General features: G+C 41.0%; 1 protein-coding gene across 2 annotated transcripts in view; it reads left to right on the top strand.

Annotated features, from left to right (window-relative positions):
- Nucleotides 1-18,380, top strand: part of slit2 (slit homolog 2 (Drosophila)) — a 509,410-nt gene that overhangs the window by 364,807 nt on the left and 126,223 nt on the right. For both annotated transcript variants that reach the window (XM_069925076.1, XM_069925074.1), the window contains exons 10-12: nucleotides 4,243-4,314; nucleotides 10,605-10,676; nucleotides 16,417-16,488. In XM_069925076.1, the coding sequence (XP_069781177.1) occupies nucleotides 4,243-4,314; nucleotides 10,605-10,676; nucleotides 16,417-16,488 (216 nt within the window). The remainder of the gene's footprint in view (nucleotides 1-4,242; nucleotides 4,315-10,604; nucleotides 10,677-16,416; nucleotides 16,489-18,380) is intronic.

The raw sequence follows: 18,380 nt of genomic DNA, 5'->3' as shown, positions 1-18,380 counted from the left end.
TTTCTGAGATGTTTTTATCCAGATCCCTTTCAGATTTACTATTGAATCCATTTCCACCACCTCTTCAGCCATGCATTCCTGAGCTGGATGACATTCCCCCCCAGAACCCCCCTCCCCCGCCCAGAAGGTTTTTTCTGGTAATTATCTTCAAATTGTGAACCCTGGTTACTGACTTCCTGCCAGTGGATACAGTATCTCTCCAACTACTTCATCAAAACTACTTGTTGTGATGTTATCTTATAGGCATATATGCTTTTTTGTTATCCACACTTTGGGTGGTCATTTATTGTTAAGTGACCCACGCTCGTGCAGTTGTCAGATTGTAATAATTGTACATGAAAGTTTGAATACAAGATAAAAGAAAGAAATGCTGGGACGATCAGTAGGCCAGTTAAAATCTAAGGGAATTAACAAATTCTAATGATAAATTAAACCAGAAATTAAAATAAATGTACAGGATCAAACACACACACACACACACACACACAGATAGTTAAAGATATGATTGTGAAATAAGAAAATGTAAAATATAATAAATTAAATGCAATTTCCAGAATCACCTACTCTCCTGCCTATTTCTGTCGTTTACAAAATGTAAACAAACCTTAATGGTTCTTATTCCATATTCCACCACTTACTGCCATCCATTCTTTGCAGCAGGTGCAAACGGGGAAACAAAATCTTAAACAATTATTTATTTGAAATAATAATCCCTGACATAGGTTGTCATTTGAGACAGACTTGATTGACAGCAGAATGCAGTTCATTCTGAATTTCAGACTGGCAGTGAATTTGTTTCTTAGTAAATTAAGAATTTATTTGCAGTTATTTACTGGATCGCAGGAAACTGACTGATATCACTTGGTTGTAATGTTTCTCAGATGTTCTGCATAGTCATAGAAATTAAGTGTGAACCTGATCTGTGAAACAAAACAAAGTGCAAGAACACACAGATTTTCTATTGGCAAATAAAAGTCAGCTTCACGTGGTTTGAAAAGTTTTTGGAACGGACTGATCTATTTAATTTGTATTTGCCAAAGGGTTATATTTACTCCACTTCACCCTTTTTCAGTCTTCAAGGTCTGAAAAGTGGATATTGCCCCAAGACCAATTAACAGTGGATGCTGTCTTCAGTTTGTTAAAGTCTCATGTAAATTCCACTCACTTCCTGGTGCTGGCTAAAGCAGCTTAACGTGAGTCCAGCTGCAGATGGGAACCTGCCAATTATGCCAAACATTTTAAATTTTAGCAAAAATTGACTGGCGCATGCATATTTTTCAAACAAACAAACACACACACATGCGGAGATAGGGATGCCATTCATGACTAGCAACCATGCTAAAATAGTGAGCAAATTTGCATGTTTGGAAGTGCTCTTCAAAGATCTGACATTTTGTGCTCAGGACATCAGAACCCTTGATTTAATGAGAGGTCATTGATTTGGAATATTGACTCCATTTCTCTCTTTTCAGGATCTACCCAATATATTTGGATGTTTGTTATTTTACAGATGTGGTTAGCATTTTATTTCAGAACCATGGAATGCTACAGCACAGAAAGCAGGTGCCCTTCCAGTCTGTGCCAACCATTATTTAAATATTCCCATTGATCTGCTCCTATCCCATAACCCTCCAGACCTCTCCCATCCATGTATCTGTCCAATTTATTCTTAAAACTTAAGATTGAGCACACATTCCCCATATCAGATGGCAGCCCATTCCACACTCCCATCACTCTCTGAGTGAAGAAATTTCCCCTAATGTTCCCCCTAAACCATTCCCCTTTCAGCTTAAAACTATAACCTCTCATATTTATCTCCCCCAATCTCAGTGGAAAAAAGCCTACTTTCATAATCTCCCATTACTAATCACAGAGCACCTATGGCATAGGGATTATTTAAGGTGGTCTGTGAGTAGGAAGAAAAAGTTTGAAAACCACTGGTTTACATTTACATCACATGAACACCCATTGCAAAAGCTGGTCACCTAAACTCAAGAGAGTTCCTGTGCTTTACACTGCCTTTACTATCATTTGAATTGTTTTGCATTATTGCAGGTGTATATATAAATATAAGCCAATATAACCCCCACCCACAAAAGCCTGAAGTCTTTGACAGATGGCCAAATATTAGACTAAACTTCTCTGGCATTCAGAAGCCCTCAAAAACTTATAAGCAATTTTAAAAATAAATCAAATTAAAATATTTTTTTAAAATATCCTAATTATGACCCACAACCTGGTCCCTGTGCTGAAATCAGATTGTTCCTGGAGATGCCCCATTTTAACTGGTGTAGAATGGCCTCTGACTTGCAGTAAGTCCCATCACTCTGTCATTGGAGAGCAGTCAGAAATACAGCCTTGAGTGTTCCATATATTCGGCCCATAGTCAATACGAGATGGCTCGTGTGACTTCTCATTCTAAGTGACAGTAGAGGGAATGGCAGTGGTACCTAACAGACAATGCGAGTCTCTATTCCCTTTAACAGAGTTAAACAAGAGCTAAAATAGGACTCCTTATATATGACAAAGTGCCCAGGTCTGAAACTTTGGTTATCCTTTACTGCCTATGGATGTTGTGTGACCTGCTGAATTTTTCCAGCACATTTGTGCATTGCACAAGTCTCTGTTGCCACTTTCTCTGCTTGTAATAGCACAATGACATCAGTCGTAGTCAGAGAAAAAGACATAAATTTTCACACAGAAGTAGTACTCACTGAAGATAGAGTTTACAGTGTAGAGCTGGTTCAACTTCACAGAGCATCTCACAGGTATATGGTGAGATTGAATCCCTGTTCACAAGAAATAAGAACATATTGGCCAACAGCCAGACCAGAACTTACTTTTTTAAACCAGGGTGTTGCACTTCATAGTTTTGAACTGGTGTTCTCTAGTCATAAATCTTTCCAGATAGCTAGCTGTTCTGATGTACCCACATTACACTTATAAAAGGATTGCTATGGAAGGACAATGGAGTTTTGGGTGTGATTCAAGTTTTCATAACAGTTGGCTAGGGAGGTGGCTGGGTGGGGTCGTGAGTTGTCAGGGTATAAATTTGTTGTCAAGGAACATTGTGGTAATGAGGGTTCTGGATCAAGTGTTAGCTGAATGCTGTTGGATTGTACCTGCTGTATTTATCTCCCTATAGCTTTGTAACATTTCTTTAACAGTTAATTTGACATTCTGATTACTTTTGGAGAGTTCGAGCAAGAAAAGTGCAGCAATTATAGGGAAGAATCAGAATACAGCTATAAGCCACATGCACAAGTGGTGGCCACACAGTCAAATCAGCTTCATGACAACCTGCAAAGCAGGTCTGTAGCATATTACTACATTCAGCAACATTGAATCGTTCAGGATAGCCTGGAGTGAATCTCTCTAAGAACAATAATTGGGTGCTATCCAACTCTTGAGACTCTACAGAAGGACATTTAATATAAAAATCACTATGAGTACAATACCCACAAGTGATCTTTAACACTGCTAAACTCATAGCTCTTCAACTAGCAGACCTATTAAGACATAAATTTTAAATTAATTACATGAAGGGCAATCCTTTCTATCAATGTTGGCCTTTAAAATCATTGCACTTGTACCAAGTCACAGATAAAGTCCACAGACATTTTGAAAGGTAATTCAATGTATTATGATTTATTCTACAATTAAACGATCAATACTTTCTTGCAAACTGTATTGCAGTGCACCCTGTAGCAAGGATGTAACATTTTTGTATTAAATTACTCAATCTAATTTGTTCACTACTGTCAGAGAACGAGGTTACCTTGCTGCTAAGTGATGGTTTATATCTGGTCCCTGAACTTATTCAAAAGAAGTTTGTCGAAGGTCTGTGAAAACTAATAAAACAAATAATCTTACTCAAGTGAAAATTTAACGATCATTTTTATTTTTATGTTTTTATTTAAATTGTGTAGTGCCAACTTTTTCACAAGGACTATTTAATTTTTAAAAAATCTAATCGCATCACATTGTCATATAGTTGTGTCACTCTGACAAACAATGCCCTCTCTCATCAAGTAAGAACCTAGGAGATAATTGTGAGCAGTCCGAACGGATAAATTTCTTCTGAAGATAGGGAGATGGTCATTGATGTTCATAGTAATGGAAGCAGGTATCCAGGTAACTCAGACCATGGAGATTTTGATGAGAGGCTGAGTACGGACCACCAATACTCTGTGTTTCACTGATGGAATGTTCTTTCAACAACAAATTGTATTTTCTCCACAGACGGCTGGAGCAAAACTCAATCAAGACCATCCCCCCTGGAGCCTTCTCACCCTACAAGAGGTTGCGAAGAATGTAAGTGGCAGGGAAAAATATCTTAAAGAGATTATTCAGCATGTGTCCCATAACTAAAGCTAAGAGCGTAACAAATTGTGGTCTGTAGTGGATGGCTGGTCCAATTTGATTTATAGTTCAAATTTCTGAATGGACTTTTCAGTTTATAAAGCCTTTTTCTAGTGTTTGCTTCATAAAAATGAATGATGGAATTAAAACTATTCAGCAATTTCTTGCAGTCCTCTCAATCTTAGTTACCTTCCTTTCCCAAAGAATGTTGCTGATTCAGCCTCAAAATAGTTACATAGATAGGCCCCAACATACGATGGTCCGACATGAATTTTCAAATTACGATGGTTTGAATCCGTACTGTACTTCGAATTTTGGCTGCGCTATGATGTTCATTGTCTCCCAACAGTGACGTATCATTTCCCACACTGATCCCATTGCCCTGCTCTCTCCCCACAGCCCCGTGTTGGTCCCCACACTGATCCCACTGCGCTGTTCTCTCTCGACAGCCCCATGTCGGTCCTCACACACGCCCCACTGCCTCGCTCTCTCCCCATAGCCCCATGTCGGTCCCCACAATCATTTCACTGTTCCGCTCTCTCCCGACAGTCCAATGTTGTCCCCCACACTGATCCCACTGCCCCGCTCTCTCCCAACAGCCCCGTGTCAGCTCCCACACTGATCCCATTGCCCTGCTCTCTCCCCACAACCCTGTGTTTGTCCCCAAACTGATCCCACTCTCTCCCAACAGCCCCACGTCAGTCGCCACACTGATCCCACTGCCCCGCTTTCTCCCAACAGGCCCGTGTCGGACCCCACACTAATCCCACTCTTTCCCAACAGCCCCATATCAGTCCTCACACTGATCCCACTGCCCTTTATCAACAAGATTTTTTCAACGTACGATGGGAGTGCTGGAAGGTACAGAGACTATGATTGGCTGGTAAAAATGAGGGACGTCGAACTGAGGAGATGGTGAAGAAGTTCTTCATGAGGTAGAGAAGGGGAAATTTAACTGCACCATCTCCACCTTCCTGCAGGATGTTGGGGCTAAAATGTCATAAAAACATAACCCATCAACCCACTCACAATGAGTGGCTTGAGAGGAATTGGTTGGGAAGGGCTATGGTAGCAAGCGACTGATTTGTTCTCAAAACGCAGGTCAGCAATTTAGGTAAGTGATAAGATTTATGAGTGATATTTTCTTTGAATTGTATATTAATTATGCTTGGACTGGATTTCCTACAACTTGGAAAACACAGCAGTTGAACCCAGTTGTAAAATTATTTTCCAGCACAGGTAGAGAGCCAGGAGGGGATCAAATGCTTTGCATTAATGAAGGACTTCTGCACCAACTCCTCAGTCCGACGTCCCTCTTTTATCCAGCCCATCGCAGTCTGTCTGACTTAGCCTTCACGTGTGATTACCCTAATCCTGCATCCATCGTGCCTCAACTTAGCACTGAATTCATTTCCTCCTGATCTCTGCATGTCCCTCCCTTTTATCCCCCTCCCCCCCCCCATAGATATCGGAGCCAATTTGTGTCATGAGCTGTTGAACCATGGGATCCATCAATGTCACTTTGGACTCAAACAACATCAAACCTGTGGACCATAGTGGCTGGCTGGTCCAATTTCATTTGCAGCTCAAATTTATGAATGGGCTTTTCAGTGTTTAAAGCATTTTTTTGTGTGTTTTCTTCATGAAAATGAATGATGGAATTGAAACTATTCAGAATTTTCCCACAGACCTCCCAATCTTTGTTCCCTTCCTTGCTCAAAGAGTATTGCTGGCTCAGCCCCAGAATAAATACAGGCCTTTCTTCATGAGATGGAAAAATCATAGTTCAGAAACCACCTACCTTTTCTTTCGATTCAGAATTATTTTCTAGCATATGTGCTCTGTTCAAACTGAGGTCAGCAACTTCGGAGTCTGCTACATCATTGGATTATATGACAGATGAAATGGATATCTTTTCCAAATATTTGTTGTAGAAAAATGTGTAGCTTAAATGTTAATGACCAAAAAAAAACCTGCTGGAGGAACTCAGTGGGGTCAGGCTGCACTTCTTAAGGTAAAGGACTGGCTGATGTTTTGGTTCGAAGCTCTGTATTGGGATTAAGAACAAGTCGGGGGAGGTGGGTGTAACATAATGGAAAGGACTGTAGGGTGAAGCAGGGGCTGATAGGTTTTAGTTCAACTTGGATGGAGTGAGACGGAGCCAGTTGAGGGTGGGGGAGGGCAGAGTTGGCAGACAGAGGGTGACAAGTGGAAACTCAAGGAAGAGGGAAAAAATGCAGAAGGATCAAGGTGGAGAAGGATGGAAATTCAATGTAATGAAGGTGATAAATGAACCAAATGTGAGGGGGCGATGGGCAGGTCGATTCAGAGGGAGAGGGGATAGGAACTTGTGGAACATGTATATGGGTATTGGGTGGATGGAACCACGTGTGGTGCTGAAAGAAAACTGGGTGATGGGGGGATGGGGCTAGAGAGTATTGGGGAGTGGTATCAAAAAAAGTAGAACACTGAGACATGTATGTAGCTGTGAAGGTGGTGACACAAGTGAAGAAGACGTTTGACGTGCTTGCCTTCATCAGTCAGAGCCCTGATTTTAGGAATAGGGGCATCATGTTACAAACGTGCAAGATGTTGGTGAGAACAGACTTGGAGTATTATGCACAGTGATGGTCACCTCAGTGTAGGAAAGATATAATTTAAGTTGGAAACAGTGCAGAAAAAGATTCATAAGACTTTCCAAGACTGATAGGTTTGACTTATGAGAGGCTGGATAGCCTCGTACTTTTCTGCCTAGAAGTCTATGGGGAACTTTATTGATGTTTATAAAATCTTGAGGGGTATAGATAAAGTAAATAGTCATCGTATTCTTCCTAGGCTCGGGGTGCCATAGATTTTAAGGTGAGAGGAAAAAGATTTAACAGGAACCTGAAGGGAACCTTTATCACACAGAGGGTGGTGGGTATATGGAGCAAACAACCAGAGCACATTGTAGAGGCAAGTCAATTTGTTTTTGGAATATTTTATTTTGATTTTCCAAAGACTCGTGTAAATTCAATGAGTTAAATATTACATTCTTTTTCCTCATAAATGATTTACAGATTTCTCCCTTCTTACACCCTCCCCTCCCTTTCCTTTAAATTATACAAATATCAAAATGTAAAAATGCGAACATACAAAAACTACCTAAATACCGACAAAGTCAATGATCCTCCTTGAGGCTAGAGGACCTCAGAAGTTAAATAACAACTGGTAAGGGCAAAAACATGCATCGTGTGTGCCACATTCCCCATTTCATACACTTGCTGGGACGGATTGTTTCTTTTCCCTTATTCGGGGAGGGAGGATGTTGCGAATTATATCTGTGCACCTATGTGCATCAGATGCATCAGATGCGGTTACAACACTTCAACAAATGTGTCATATCCCTTCAGTAAATTGTAGGTGATTTTTTTTCCAGGGGAATGTAACACTGCATTTCCATATTTCATTGTGCGATATTTAGCTGGGAGTCGGACTTCCATGTAACCGCTATACATTTCCTGGCTACTGACAAGGTGACCTTCACAAATTGAATTTGGTGTTTGGACAGTCTAAACTGTACTTCCCCAATGTCCCCTAGAAGGTGCAACTCCGGATCCTGTGGAAAGTCCACCTTTGCAACTTTTTTAAGAGTGTCCCCCAAGTCTTTCCAGAAGGAGCTCACCCTTGTACACAGTCAGGTGGAGTGGACAAAGGTTCCAACCCCCACACTGCACCTAAAGCATATTTCCAAAATTTCTGGCTTTGACTAGTGTAATTTTATGAGTGTGAAATATAACTGATACAAAAAATTACATTGCACCAGCATGTCTCTGGCATTAACAATTCCCATCAGGTTATTCAAACACAAACCTTCTCACCATTGTTCATCAATTGTTATGCGCTAGTCTGACTCTCATCTTTCCCTTGACCAATGTAAGCCCAGCTTCGGGCCTTCACTTTGGATTATGGAATACATCCTAGAGATAAATTTACACACAAATCCCTTTTGAATTAGAGCTACAGTCAGGCAGAGTAATTGTTGGTCCCAGTTTGTCCCTTAGGAAAGATCTTAATTGCAGAAAGCAGAAGAATGTTCTATTCAGTAACTCATATTTAGTCCTCAACTGCTCAAATGACGTGAGCTGTCCTTGATAGTAACAATCCTTGATACTCCTGATCACCTTCCAGCACCAGGTGTCCAGGATCTTATTGCCCAGAGTCATGGTAAATTGTTTTGGGTCAAGGTCAATTGTAACATTGAGCAGACATTTAGACAGGTAAATGGATAGGAAATATTTAAAGGGACATGGCCTGAATGCAAGCCAGTGGGACAAGCTTGGGGTGACATCTTGATAGGTACAAACAGGTTGGGCTGCAGGGTCTGTTTCCATACTGTAGAACTCTGACTTTATGGCTAAGGTTTATAAATGTAGCCAACAAAGACGAGCATAACTAGGGCCCATGCCAATGCTCATACCTAACCTTTGAATTATAGGAAGTGAGAGGAATCAAAAGAGGTTTTCAGTGCAACGTTAATGAATTTGGCATCCAAATTTACCTCTCTCCTCAAATTTAATTCGACTGAATTTGGGTCAAACTACCTCCCAAAGCTGAATACTATTGCACAATCTACTCCTTTTAGACGAACATTAAGTTGCTATTAACTAAAATTAGACAGCTTATTTAACTGGCATATTCAACAAGTGATTGTTTTTATTAAAGTGGTGGCAAAGATGCTATTTTTTTTATTTTTTTTTACTCTAATTCAGAGATATCCTATATTCAGTGGAGTGAACTAAAATGAAAACAGTCATCCTTTAAATGGAAACTCATTGTATTTCTGCCTTTAATTTAAATGTTTTAATTTCTACTCATTTACTGTCTTTTTTGTCTTTGGCTTGGCTTCGCGGACGAAGATTTATGGAGGGGGTAAAAGTCCACGTCAGCTGTAGGCTCGTTTGTGGCTGACAAGTCCGATGCGGGACAGGCAGACACAGTTGCAGCGGCTGCAGGGGAAAATTGGTTGGTTGGGGTTGGGGGTTGGGTTTTTCCTCCTTTGCCTTTTGTCAGTGAGGTGGGCTCTGTGGTCTTCTTCAAAGGAGGTTGCTGCCCGCCAAACTGTGAGGCGCCAAGATGCACGGTTTGAGGCGATATCAGCCCACTGGCGGTGGTCGATGTGGCAGGCACCAAGAGATTTCTTTAGGCAGTCCTTGTACCTTTTCTTTGGTGCACCTCTGTCACGGTGGCCAGTGGAGAGCTCGCCATATAACACGATCTTGGGAAGGCGATGGTCCTCCATTCTGGAGACGTGACCCACCCAGCGCAGCTGGATCTTCAGCAGCGTGGACTCGATGCTGTCGACCTCTGCCATCTCGAGTACTTCGACGTTAGCGATGAAAGCGCTCCAATGGATGTTGAGGATGGAGCGGAAACAACGCTGGTGGAAGCGTTCTAGGAGCCGTAGGTGATGCCGGTAGATGCTGTATAAGCATTCAAAAGGGACAAGTTCTCCAAACTTTTCAAAGAAAATAGTGATCTTTTTTATTAGAGAAGTTGTGCCCTTTCTGAATGATTCACAGTCTCAGTTATAAGCTGCAGTAACTATGAGAAAGAGGGTTTCAGAATGGGATAAGATTGCTTGGTATTTTGCTTGCTTTTGAGTGGTGTTAGTTCCTTAGTGTTTCATCAGTCTCAAGAATAGAATAAAATGGAGCCATCTGCCTTTATTTATAAACATAGAATTCTGCAGTTCAGATGGAAGACACCATTTGCATTTATGTGTTTCATTTGCTGCATTGGATCTGATTTTATGGTCACTTGAGATAATTATGGAAAATGGAGGTGGCAAAAATGACAAGATTTGTAATCTTGACAGCTTGAGACAAGGAGAACTGAAAAAAAAATCAATTTTATTTTCTTAATTTTTTAAATATTTGTCCACAAGAAGAGTTGCAGACAATTTTTCTATTTCCATTGCTGCCTGGCTCCTGCTACATTCAGAAAAACAAACGTGCTGTCAGGCAACCTCATCCCATGCAGGATGAAGGGCCCACATGAGAAACCGACCTTCAGTCCAGCTAACACAAAAGGGAAAAACTCTGAGCTACCTGTGAACCTACTATGAGGACTTGAAGAAAATAAGTAATCGCTTCCAAGACTAGAAGGCCAGCAGTGTGTTTCTTTTGGGGGTGGGTTGGTGGTGATGAGAGTCGGACTTGGACATAACAATTGACGATTAAAAGTTCTGATTTTCTTTTCAGAGACCTTAGCAACAACCATATCTCTGAAATCGCACCGGATGCTTTCCAGGGACTGAGGTCACTCAACTCTCTGTAAGTTTCTTGGAAGTTTTCAGTCTTGCCTGAGGTTGTCTGTTTTGAGTGTAGCTCTGCCTCACCATGAAATGATGAGCTTGAAAGAAACCTTGCCACTTGTGCATTCCCAAATTACTTTTCTGTTATAAGCTGTAATTTATGGTAATTACACTTAAACACCATACACAAGATTACACACAAGTTCAACTGGCAATCACACTTATGGGAACACTTCACTTTTAAATGCAGGTGCAACTTTAGCTAAATTAATTTGGGACAAAGGTTTGAATGCAACACATTTATAGGCCTTCAAAAATTAAAGCCAGTGTGGAAGTGTGGGAAAACAGTCCAGCTCGGATCTCACTGCACACTTTATTTTTCCATGGGAGCATTAGAGGAGCACTGCTCTTCATGCATCCAAGTTAACCCAAAGAAATAACTGAGGCATCCTGGTAGCCACGCTGCCTAACTGATGCTGGTGCCTGAGGTTATGGGGAATTTGATGCAAGCCAACAGGAAACTGGTGGAAACCCAGCTTAGTTTGGGTTTTATTTTTGCACTATTGATTCATTTTTCCCTCCCCTCTGTTTACCAAGGGATTAATCTCCCCCAGGCCTTTACTAAAGCTGCTCCCTTGTATTGACATTGGTGGAGCAGATTGCATCCACTGTGTTTGGCAGTTCCCTGTTCTCCAATATCAGAATTTATTTACATATCATGGTAGAAACTGATTCCGACCATTGAAGCCCAAATAACCTACCTACCCCATATATTTTTGAAGGGTGGGAGGAAACTGGAGCACCTAAGGAAAACCCACATGGTTCACAGGGAGAGCGCGCAAACTTCTTATAGATGGTGATGTTTTCATCTGAATTTTAATATGAACAGCTGAGCTACTGGTCATCATGTTCCAGTGTTTACCTGAGCAAGGCAATGCGCTGAATCTATATGAGGTGCTAGGTTTGATTTTAACGTGGAGTGAGTTACTCTTCCATCTTTGCCAACTGGCACATTGAAGTAGATGAGGAAATGCCAGGCTTGGGGGCCACCTGTTTTAAAATGGAGTGTGGAGAGGAGACAGGGTCAGGAAAGCTTTATGCAAGGATTGGAGAGGAGACAGGGTCAGGAAAGCTTTATGCAAGGATTGGAGAGGAGACAGGGTCAGGAAAGCTTTATGCAAGGAGAGAAAGATGTCAAGAGAACAGAAAGAGAGGTGGAGACAGAACAAGGGAGGAATTGGAGAAAGAGCTGGAAAGTAAATAGCCCGAGTTTTACCATTGTCCAAATGAAAAGGAGCAAGTTGAACAACAGCTAACATACTTTGATCCTATTTGACAAAGTGTCAATGCCCATTCAATGTTCAATGTGTGGGTATTGTCATATACACAAATACAATGAAATATGTACACCAACTAGTGACAGAAATTTAAATAACAGCAAATGCAAGGCAAGAAGAAGGGATATTAAATATCAAAGGACTGATGCATATATATTCACAGTTACATTTAGTGCAAGTGTAAAAAATGTCATAATTGGTTCACAGTTCCCATAGAATAGACTTCCCAGAACATTTTCTTTCAGTTCAGATTTCAAATTTATTGTCAGAGTACATACATGGCATCACATAAAACCCTGAGATTTCTTTTTTCCTGCAAGCGCAGCAGAATTACCACTAATTGAAAGTGCAAAAAATAAACTGCACACAGAGTGAACATGTAAACAAAGAAATTTAAAACAAACTGTTTACATTCCCATTGTTTGCTTTATGTCTGGTCTGTGCCTGGAGACTCCTTGCATGAGGATAGCAGAAACCAAAAGCTTACTTCACGGCACGCTGAAGGCATGATCCCACATTCCTGGCTTTGCATTTCACAGCATGAAGTTGCCCACAGGAATTGGAAGCCAAGGTGCCTGCATGCATGGCTGCAGGCCAGAAAATTCATCAAAATACCTACGTTTCCAACGCTGTTTTCATTTTCTAATGAAAAATGTTGGGAGTTTCGTTTTCTTTTAATGCCATGTACAATTAATAATTGAGCAGCCTATTCAGTCTTGTTTGAGCTGTGTGTTCATATGATTAGACCTGTGGCTGGCTCCTCTAGAGAAGGTCTCGTGCACACACAATTATGAGAATAAGCCACAGTAAAACAAATAGCTTCTGATGACAACTCCTTTGGTTGTAAATACTGCAGAAACCAGTTCAAATACAAACAGCTGGAGGCTATAATTTAGAAGCTGATTCAAACTTCAAGTTTGGAGTCTGGAAAATCAAGGACTTTGTTTACAACATGTTGGGCAATTCTTTATTGCAGTGGTTTAAAGATGATAATTTCAAGTAAGGTAATAATCATCGTTTATTAACTGATTTCAGAATGCATCCAAATGTTCTTCACAATAGAAAGAGAAGACTAATGAATCTGCAAAGAGCAGATATCCATTACTCTCAGCCACCTAGGCAGTGTAGCCAAAGCAAAACAGTTACCTATATAGACCAAGGACAGGAATAAAATGATTGATCCTAATTAAATAAAGACATGTTATTACCATATCCAGAATAGAAATTGCAGTTGGCTATGTGTTTCTTCATCAAGTCTTTGCCTTGTGTCTAAGGAATGATATCACTTGTTGCAATCCCTCAGCCTCCTCAAAGGAATTCAAATCCCCTCCTTTTACCAGCTCTGTACAATTCAAAAGCTGAATGTTGTGCCACTACTGATAAATCAGCCAGAGAAGACTGCTGCTCCCTTTGAGCCGGTTATGTGTTCAGCCTTACAGCTCCTGGTTGCTACAGCGAAGGTGGCCATCTTTTTCCCCTTTGCCATGCCTCTCCAGCAGTGCCCGCACCCTTGACCTGCAGCCTCACCATGATCCGACCCTCCTTATAAATGAGAATGCAAGGGCCAGAAGTGGTAAGGGACTGCAACCAGACAAAGTAATGATTATGACAAATGGTGTTCCCTGTGGGTCGTGTAAAATACACAACTCTCCACTGCGTTCTTTTCAACACAGTACCTGAAATACTTCCAGGAAGTCACCAAGTTTCAATGCTACACATCTTGGATTGCTTTGAAGCTTTTTCTGCCTGACCATTGCCATTCAGTCAGTGGGTCACAACACTTTCATCATTGAGAACACAGACACACTATAGGCCACAGAGTCCTGTCTCCTATTCTAAAACAGCTTTAATACTGTAAGCTTGGCAATAGGCAATATGAGCATCAATTCAAATGACACATGGTTTTGATATTAAATCAGCACAAAATATTTTGTTACCACATTTTTAAGTTATGCTTTATTGCAAGCAATTTAAAATTATTTTCATTGACATTACTGATGGAATCACATTAATGAGGCAAGACTGAGAAGGAAGTGGTTTGCATATTGGCATTTCCTCGCCTAAAGTCTTGTAGGGACTGAAAGCAGCTGCTTTGATGTTCGGTGGAAGTTAATGTTATCAGCACACACACACACACACACACACACACACACACACACACACACACACACACACACACACACACACACACACACGGAGACTTGGTGCTGCCTTTGCTTTTTGTTTTTGTTCATTATGCACTCCTGAAAGCTGTAGCTTTTATTCCCCACACGTAGCAGGCAAATTGTGCTCACTTCTGTATACTTTTCATAAAACAATGGCCAGTGCCTCTAGACGTGTAATGACCCATCATCCCCGATGCAGTAACATCCTCTTTTGCAAACTAATGGTTATACAATTTATTCTTGAACTGGCTAAATGCAGATTGTTATAATGTGATGGAACTTACAGAAGAGATTTGCATTGTATTGTGTGACACTGCAATTTAAATTGAACTAAAATTTCAACCCATCCTCTCATGTGGTTTATTGAACAAGCAAATAATGCTCACCCTCCAAATGCACATGTACACAAGGGTCACCTGCATGCAGCAGCTGTCTTCCAAGGTCAGGTGTCCTTGGTTCTAGGGTGTTGGTGCTGAAGGCTGAACAGCATTTTCATATTTGGAGGCTGAGCTCTAACCCATCATCGGCTTATTTACTGAAGCACATGAAAGGATGTGCCTTTCTTTCACTATCTGCAATGCGAAGAAATTCTACTGATCTTCCCCACTGCTCACTACTTCCCTTCGACAAGAAAGAATCTCAGTAAGACCCTGATTAATCCGAAAGCCACCTTTGGCATACAAGATGAGAAGCACAAAAGCTGCAGATACTGGAATCTTGAGCAACAAAGAATTCCCAGAGGAGCCGGGTAAACAAGAAATCTGCAGATTTGGGGTGGCACGGTTGGCGTTGCGGTTAGCGCAATGCCAGCAATTGGGACCGCAGTTTGAATTCTGCGCTGTCTGTAAGGAGTTTGTACGTTCTTCCTGTATCTGTGTGGATTTTCCCTGGGGGACTCCACTTTCCTGCCACCATTTGAATCATATCAGGGGTGTAGCTTAATTGGGTGTAAATTGGGCGGCACGGATTCATGGGGCAAAATGGCCTGTTACTGTGCTGCATGTCTAATTTTTTAAAAATTAAAAATGTAAAGTTGTTTGGGTCCAATGTATTCCATAAAAGTTCTGGAGGAGATCAGCAGCCCCCGTGGAAAACAAGTAAAAGGCTTTGTCATTTTGGGCCTGAGCCCTTCTTCAGGTGTACTGAAGACCAGGCAGTCACCCATATCATGGTTAATTTTGGCACCTCTGGAGGAACTCAGCAGGTCAGATCGAAATGATCACCTGCAATTCCTCCAGCAATTCTTTGTCTGTTCAAGATGCCAATGATCTCACCACTGGCCTTCCTTGCTGCAAAATTTCTATTATATTAATTCAAATAAATGTAGAGTGACTGTCATGTATTAATCTCTGCATTAACACCAATGCATTTTCTGTTCTTCTGCCAAGGTACTTCACTGAAACGGAAGGAGTGCACAGTTGTGCATTGTACCGGGCATTGCTTCCTTTTCAATGCAGAACCTTGAACTCTAATGGAAAGTTGGCAAGTTTCAATGCCATCACCACTATCCCACACTCCTTTGAACCCTTTTGTGTATGACCGGCGCTGTTCAACAAAAAGCAAGTGCAAGCTTCAGTTTTCAAGCAACTTCATCAGATAAAACTACGTTTTGGATTATGTGCAGGAGACTTTTTAATTACAAAGTCTTTTATGGTATTCTGATGAGTTGACATTTTCTACAGTGCTTTCCTTAACATTGACTTCACTTTTTATTTCAGTTCAGCACAAAGTTGCCTCATTATTATTTACAACATGCTATAGCTTGGAAACATGCAATTATTACCATCACTCACCAAATTGTCACCTCACTGTCATACAAGCCCAGCTGCATGTGGGAGCAACATTAAGAACACAGAATGCATTGATCAAGAAATACAATCTCCATCACTTTTCAGGGGATCAAACAAAGAACATTAACAGTCAGCCTTCCCGAACATGTATGTTTTAAATGTAATAAATTAATTTAAGTGATTGGATAATTTCCTACTTCAGTCTTATGCACATATTACAAATACTTAAAGGCTATAAAAAAATCTGTGAAGTGTTTTGTGAGTTCAGAAAATAATTTGAAAATGCATCTCTGTGTTTCCTGAACAAAAAGAAGCTGCTGGAGAAAATCAGTGCTTTCAGCTGCATATGAGTCCCCCCCCCCAGCAATTTCTTTTTCTTTGTTCCAGATGCCAACATCTGCAGTCTCTTGTGCCTGCCTTTGATTCTTTACAGTTTTTGACTGATGGGTCCTCTACTTTCTTTACAGTGTGCTCTATGGAAATAAAATCACAGAGCTGTCAAAAGGCCTCTTTGAAGGACTCTTCTCTCTGCAGTTGCTGTAAGTACATTCTGCCTGGTCCTGTGTACAGACTGAGGAATAAAAACACAAGACATTTGACACCAGAGCATTTTCACATTCAGTTTGAACTCCATCCACCTGGTGGAAACCAGTGTGAGAGGTGAGTTAAGATTAGGCAGGAGAGTTCTCGGCTCTTTTCCCAAACCAATGGACTTCAGTATTTTCCCAATCTGATCAGCTGCCAAAAATAAAAGTGTCCACCTCAACCTGAGTCATCCTCTTTTAATGTGTTGGTCAATGGGCCATCAGGGATTGATCTGTACTTTAACCTGGACAAGAGTTGAGTGATTACCCACCAGACAAAACAATAGGGACCTGACCTGGCAATTTTGCAGACTTCTTGTCTGCTGAGAGGCGGTATAGATAGCGCAATGCTGTTGCAGTGCCAGTGACCAGGTTTCAAATCCCGCGCTATCTGTAAAGTGTTTGTACGTTCTCCCCGTGTCTGTGTGGGCTTTCTCTGGGTGCTCCAGTTTCCTCCCATCTTTCAAAACTTACTGGAGTGTAGGTCAATTGAATGTAATTGGGCGACATGGACTCGTAGACCAAAAGGACCTGTTACTGTGCTGTATGTCTAAAAAAAATCCACCTTATGTTTCCCATCTCCAGGGTTTTCTCCCACTTGTTTAGCCTGGAATTCTCTTTTTGGTGAACTGACCTTGAACTGGGGCTCTAACGTCTGAGAACCCCATGGATCACCTCTTCCTGCCCAAATTTAACATCCGTGTAGTTGCTTCCTGCTGGACTTCAGTGTCCAAGCTGCTAAAATGTGAACAAAACCCCTCCACTGTCACTGTCTTACTGAGCACTTGTTCCCTTGACCCTGCTCCCACCCAGGGCTGATGTCTAGGCACATGCTGCAGTTGTCATCGAAAGTGCCACAGAATTCTATATGCCAGCACTGTAAATATGAATTGGTATTGATTTCTTCTTATGAATTGTTTTCCAGCTTCAACGTGGAACTACTGCAGTGGAACCAGCATTGCTGTTGTATTTTCAAATTGCAATATCATTTGCAACTTGTCTTTACTAAGCAAGTGGTCCAATTAGACAGCTGGGAGACCCTCTAGATATGTCAAACATAATGTGGGATTGACCAGTTCTATGCAGAGCAAGGATATTCAATCTCAATGTAAATTTCAGGATTAACTCCTATGGGTCTCCATGGACAATGAAGCACAAACTGATGATCAGCAGATATATAAAATTGGGTGTCAGAAATGATTTTTTTTTTTTAATCATCACTTTTCTTTTTGCTATTTGTGGGATATTCAACATCTCTGGTAAATTATTTTGCTGCAAGATAAAGTTAAGAGGAAGTTAATTCATGCTCTCTCTAAACTTCACTTCCCTCAGTAGTGTGAAGACAGGTGAGATTGTGTGGTGGTGGCACTTTGTATTTTATGTGACGTTAATTTATCTAATCCTCCATTTATTCAAGAATGATGTTCCAATATTCCTTTTATTATTTCTGTTAAAGTCCAAAATCAAATCATTGTGACTTGAGCAAGAATGATGGGTAAAACCCACAATTTTATGTCTCTTCGCTTGATTGGAACAGAACAGGAGGAGAGGAATATTCAGAGTCAAAATTAGGGCAGCTCATTTCTTTGTTCATGAAGCACTCTTGCTTTAGTGGGGCCAAGCTGTTGAAGGCCAGCAAAACCTCGCAGCTGTTGTTTTCGTGTGCGTGTATCAGGGGTTAATAGCGAGCCCCACAGTTTGGTTGTCTTTAGAGCGCCATAGTTTGGTTGTCTTTAGAGAAGTGTTGCTCCAGAAAAGGAAAGTCTTTAAACATTGCAAATGTCAGGGTGATGTGCCCTGGATAGGACCTAAGTGTCATGGGCAGGATGCTATGTACCAGTGAATAA

The sequence above is a fragment of the Narcine bancroftii genome, chromosome 3 (assembly GCF_036971445.1).
Source record: "Narcine bancroftii isolate sNarBan1 chromosome 3, sNarBan1.hap1, whole genome shotgun sequence".
In the NCBI taxonomy this organism is placed as follows: Eukaryota; Metazoa; Chordata; class Chondrichthyes; order Torpediniformes; family Narcinidae; genus Narcine; species Narcine bancroftii.
The sequence above is the reverse complement of the archived record's forward strand: the minus strand, read 5'-3'. Positions and strand labels throughout refer to the sequence as shown.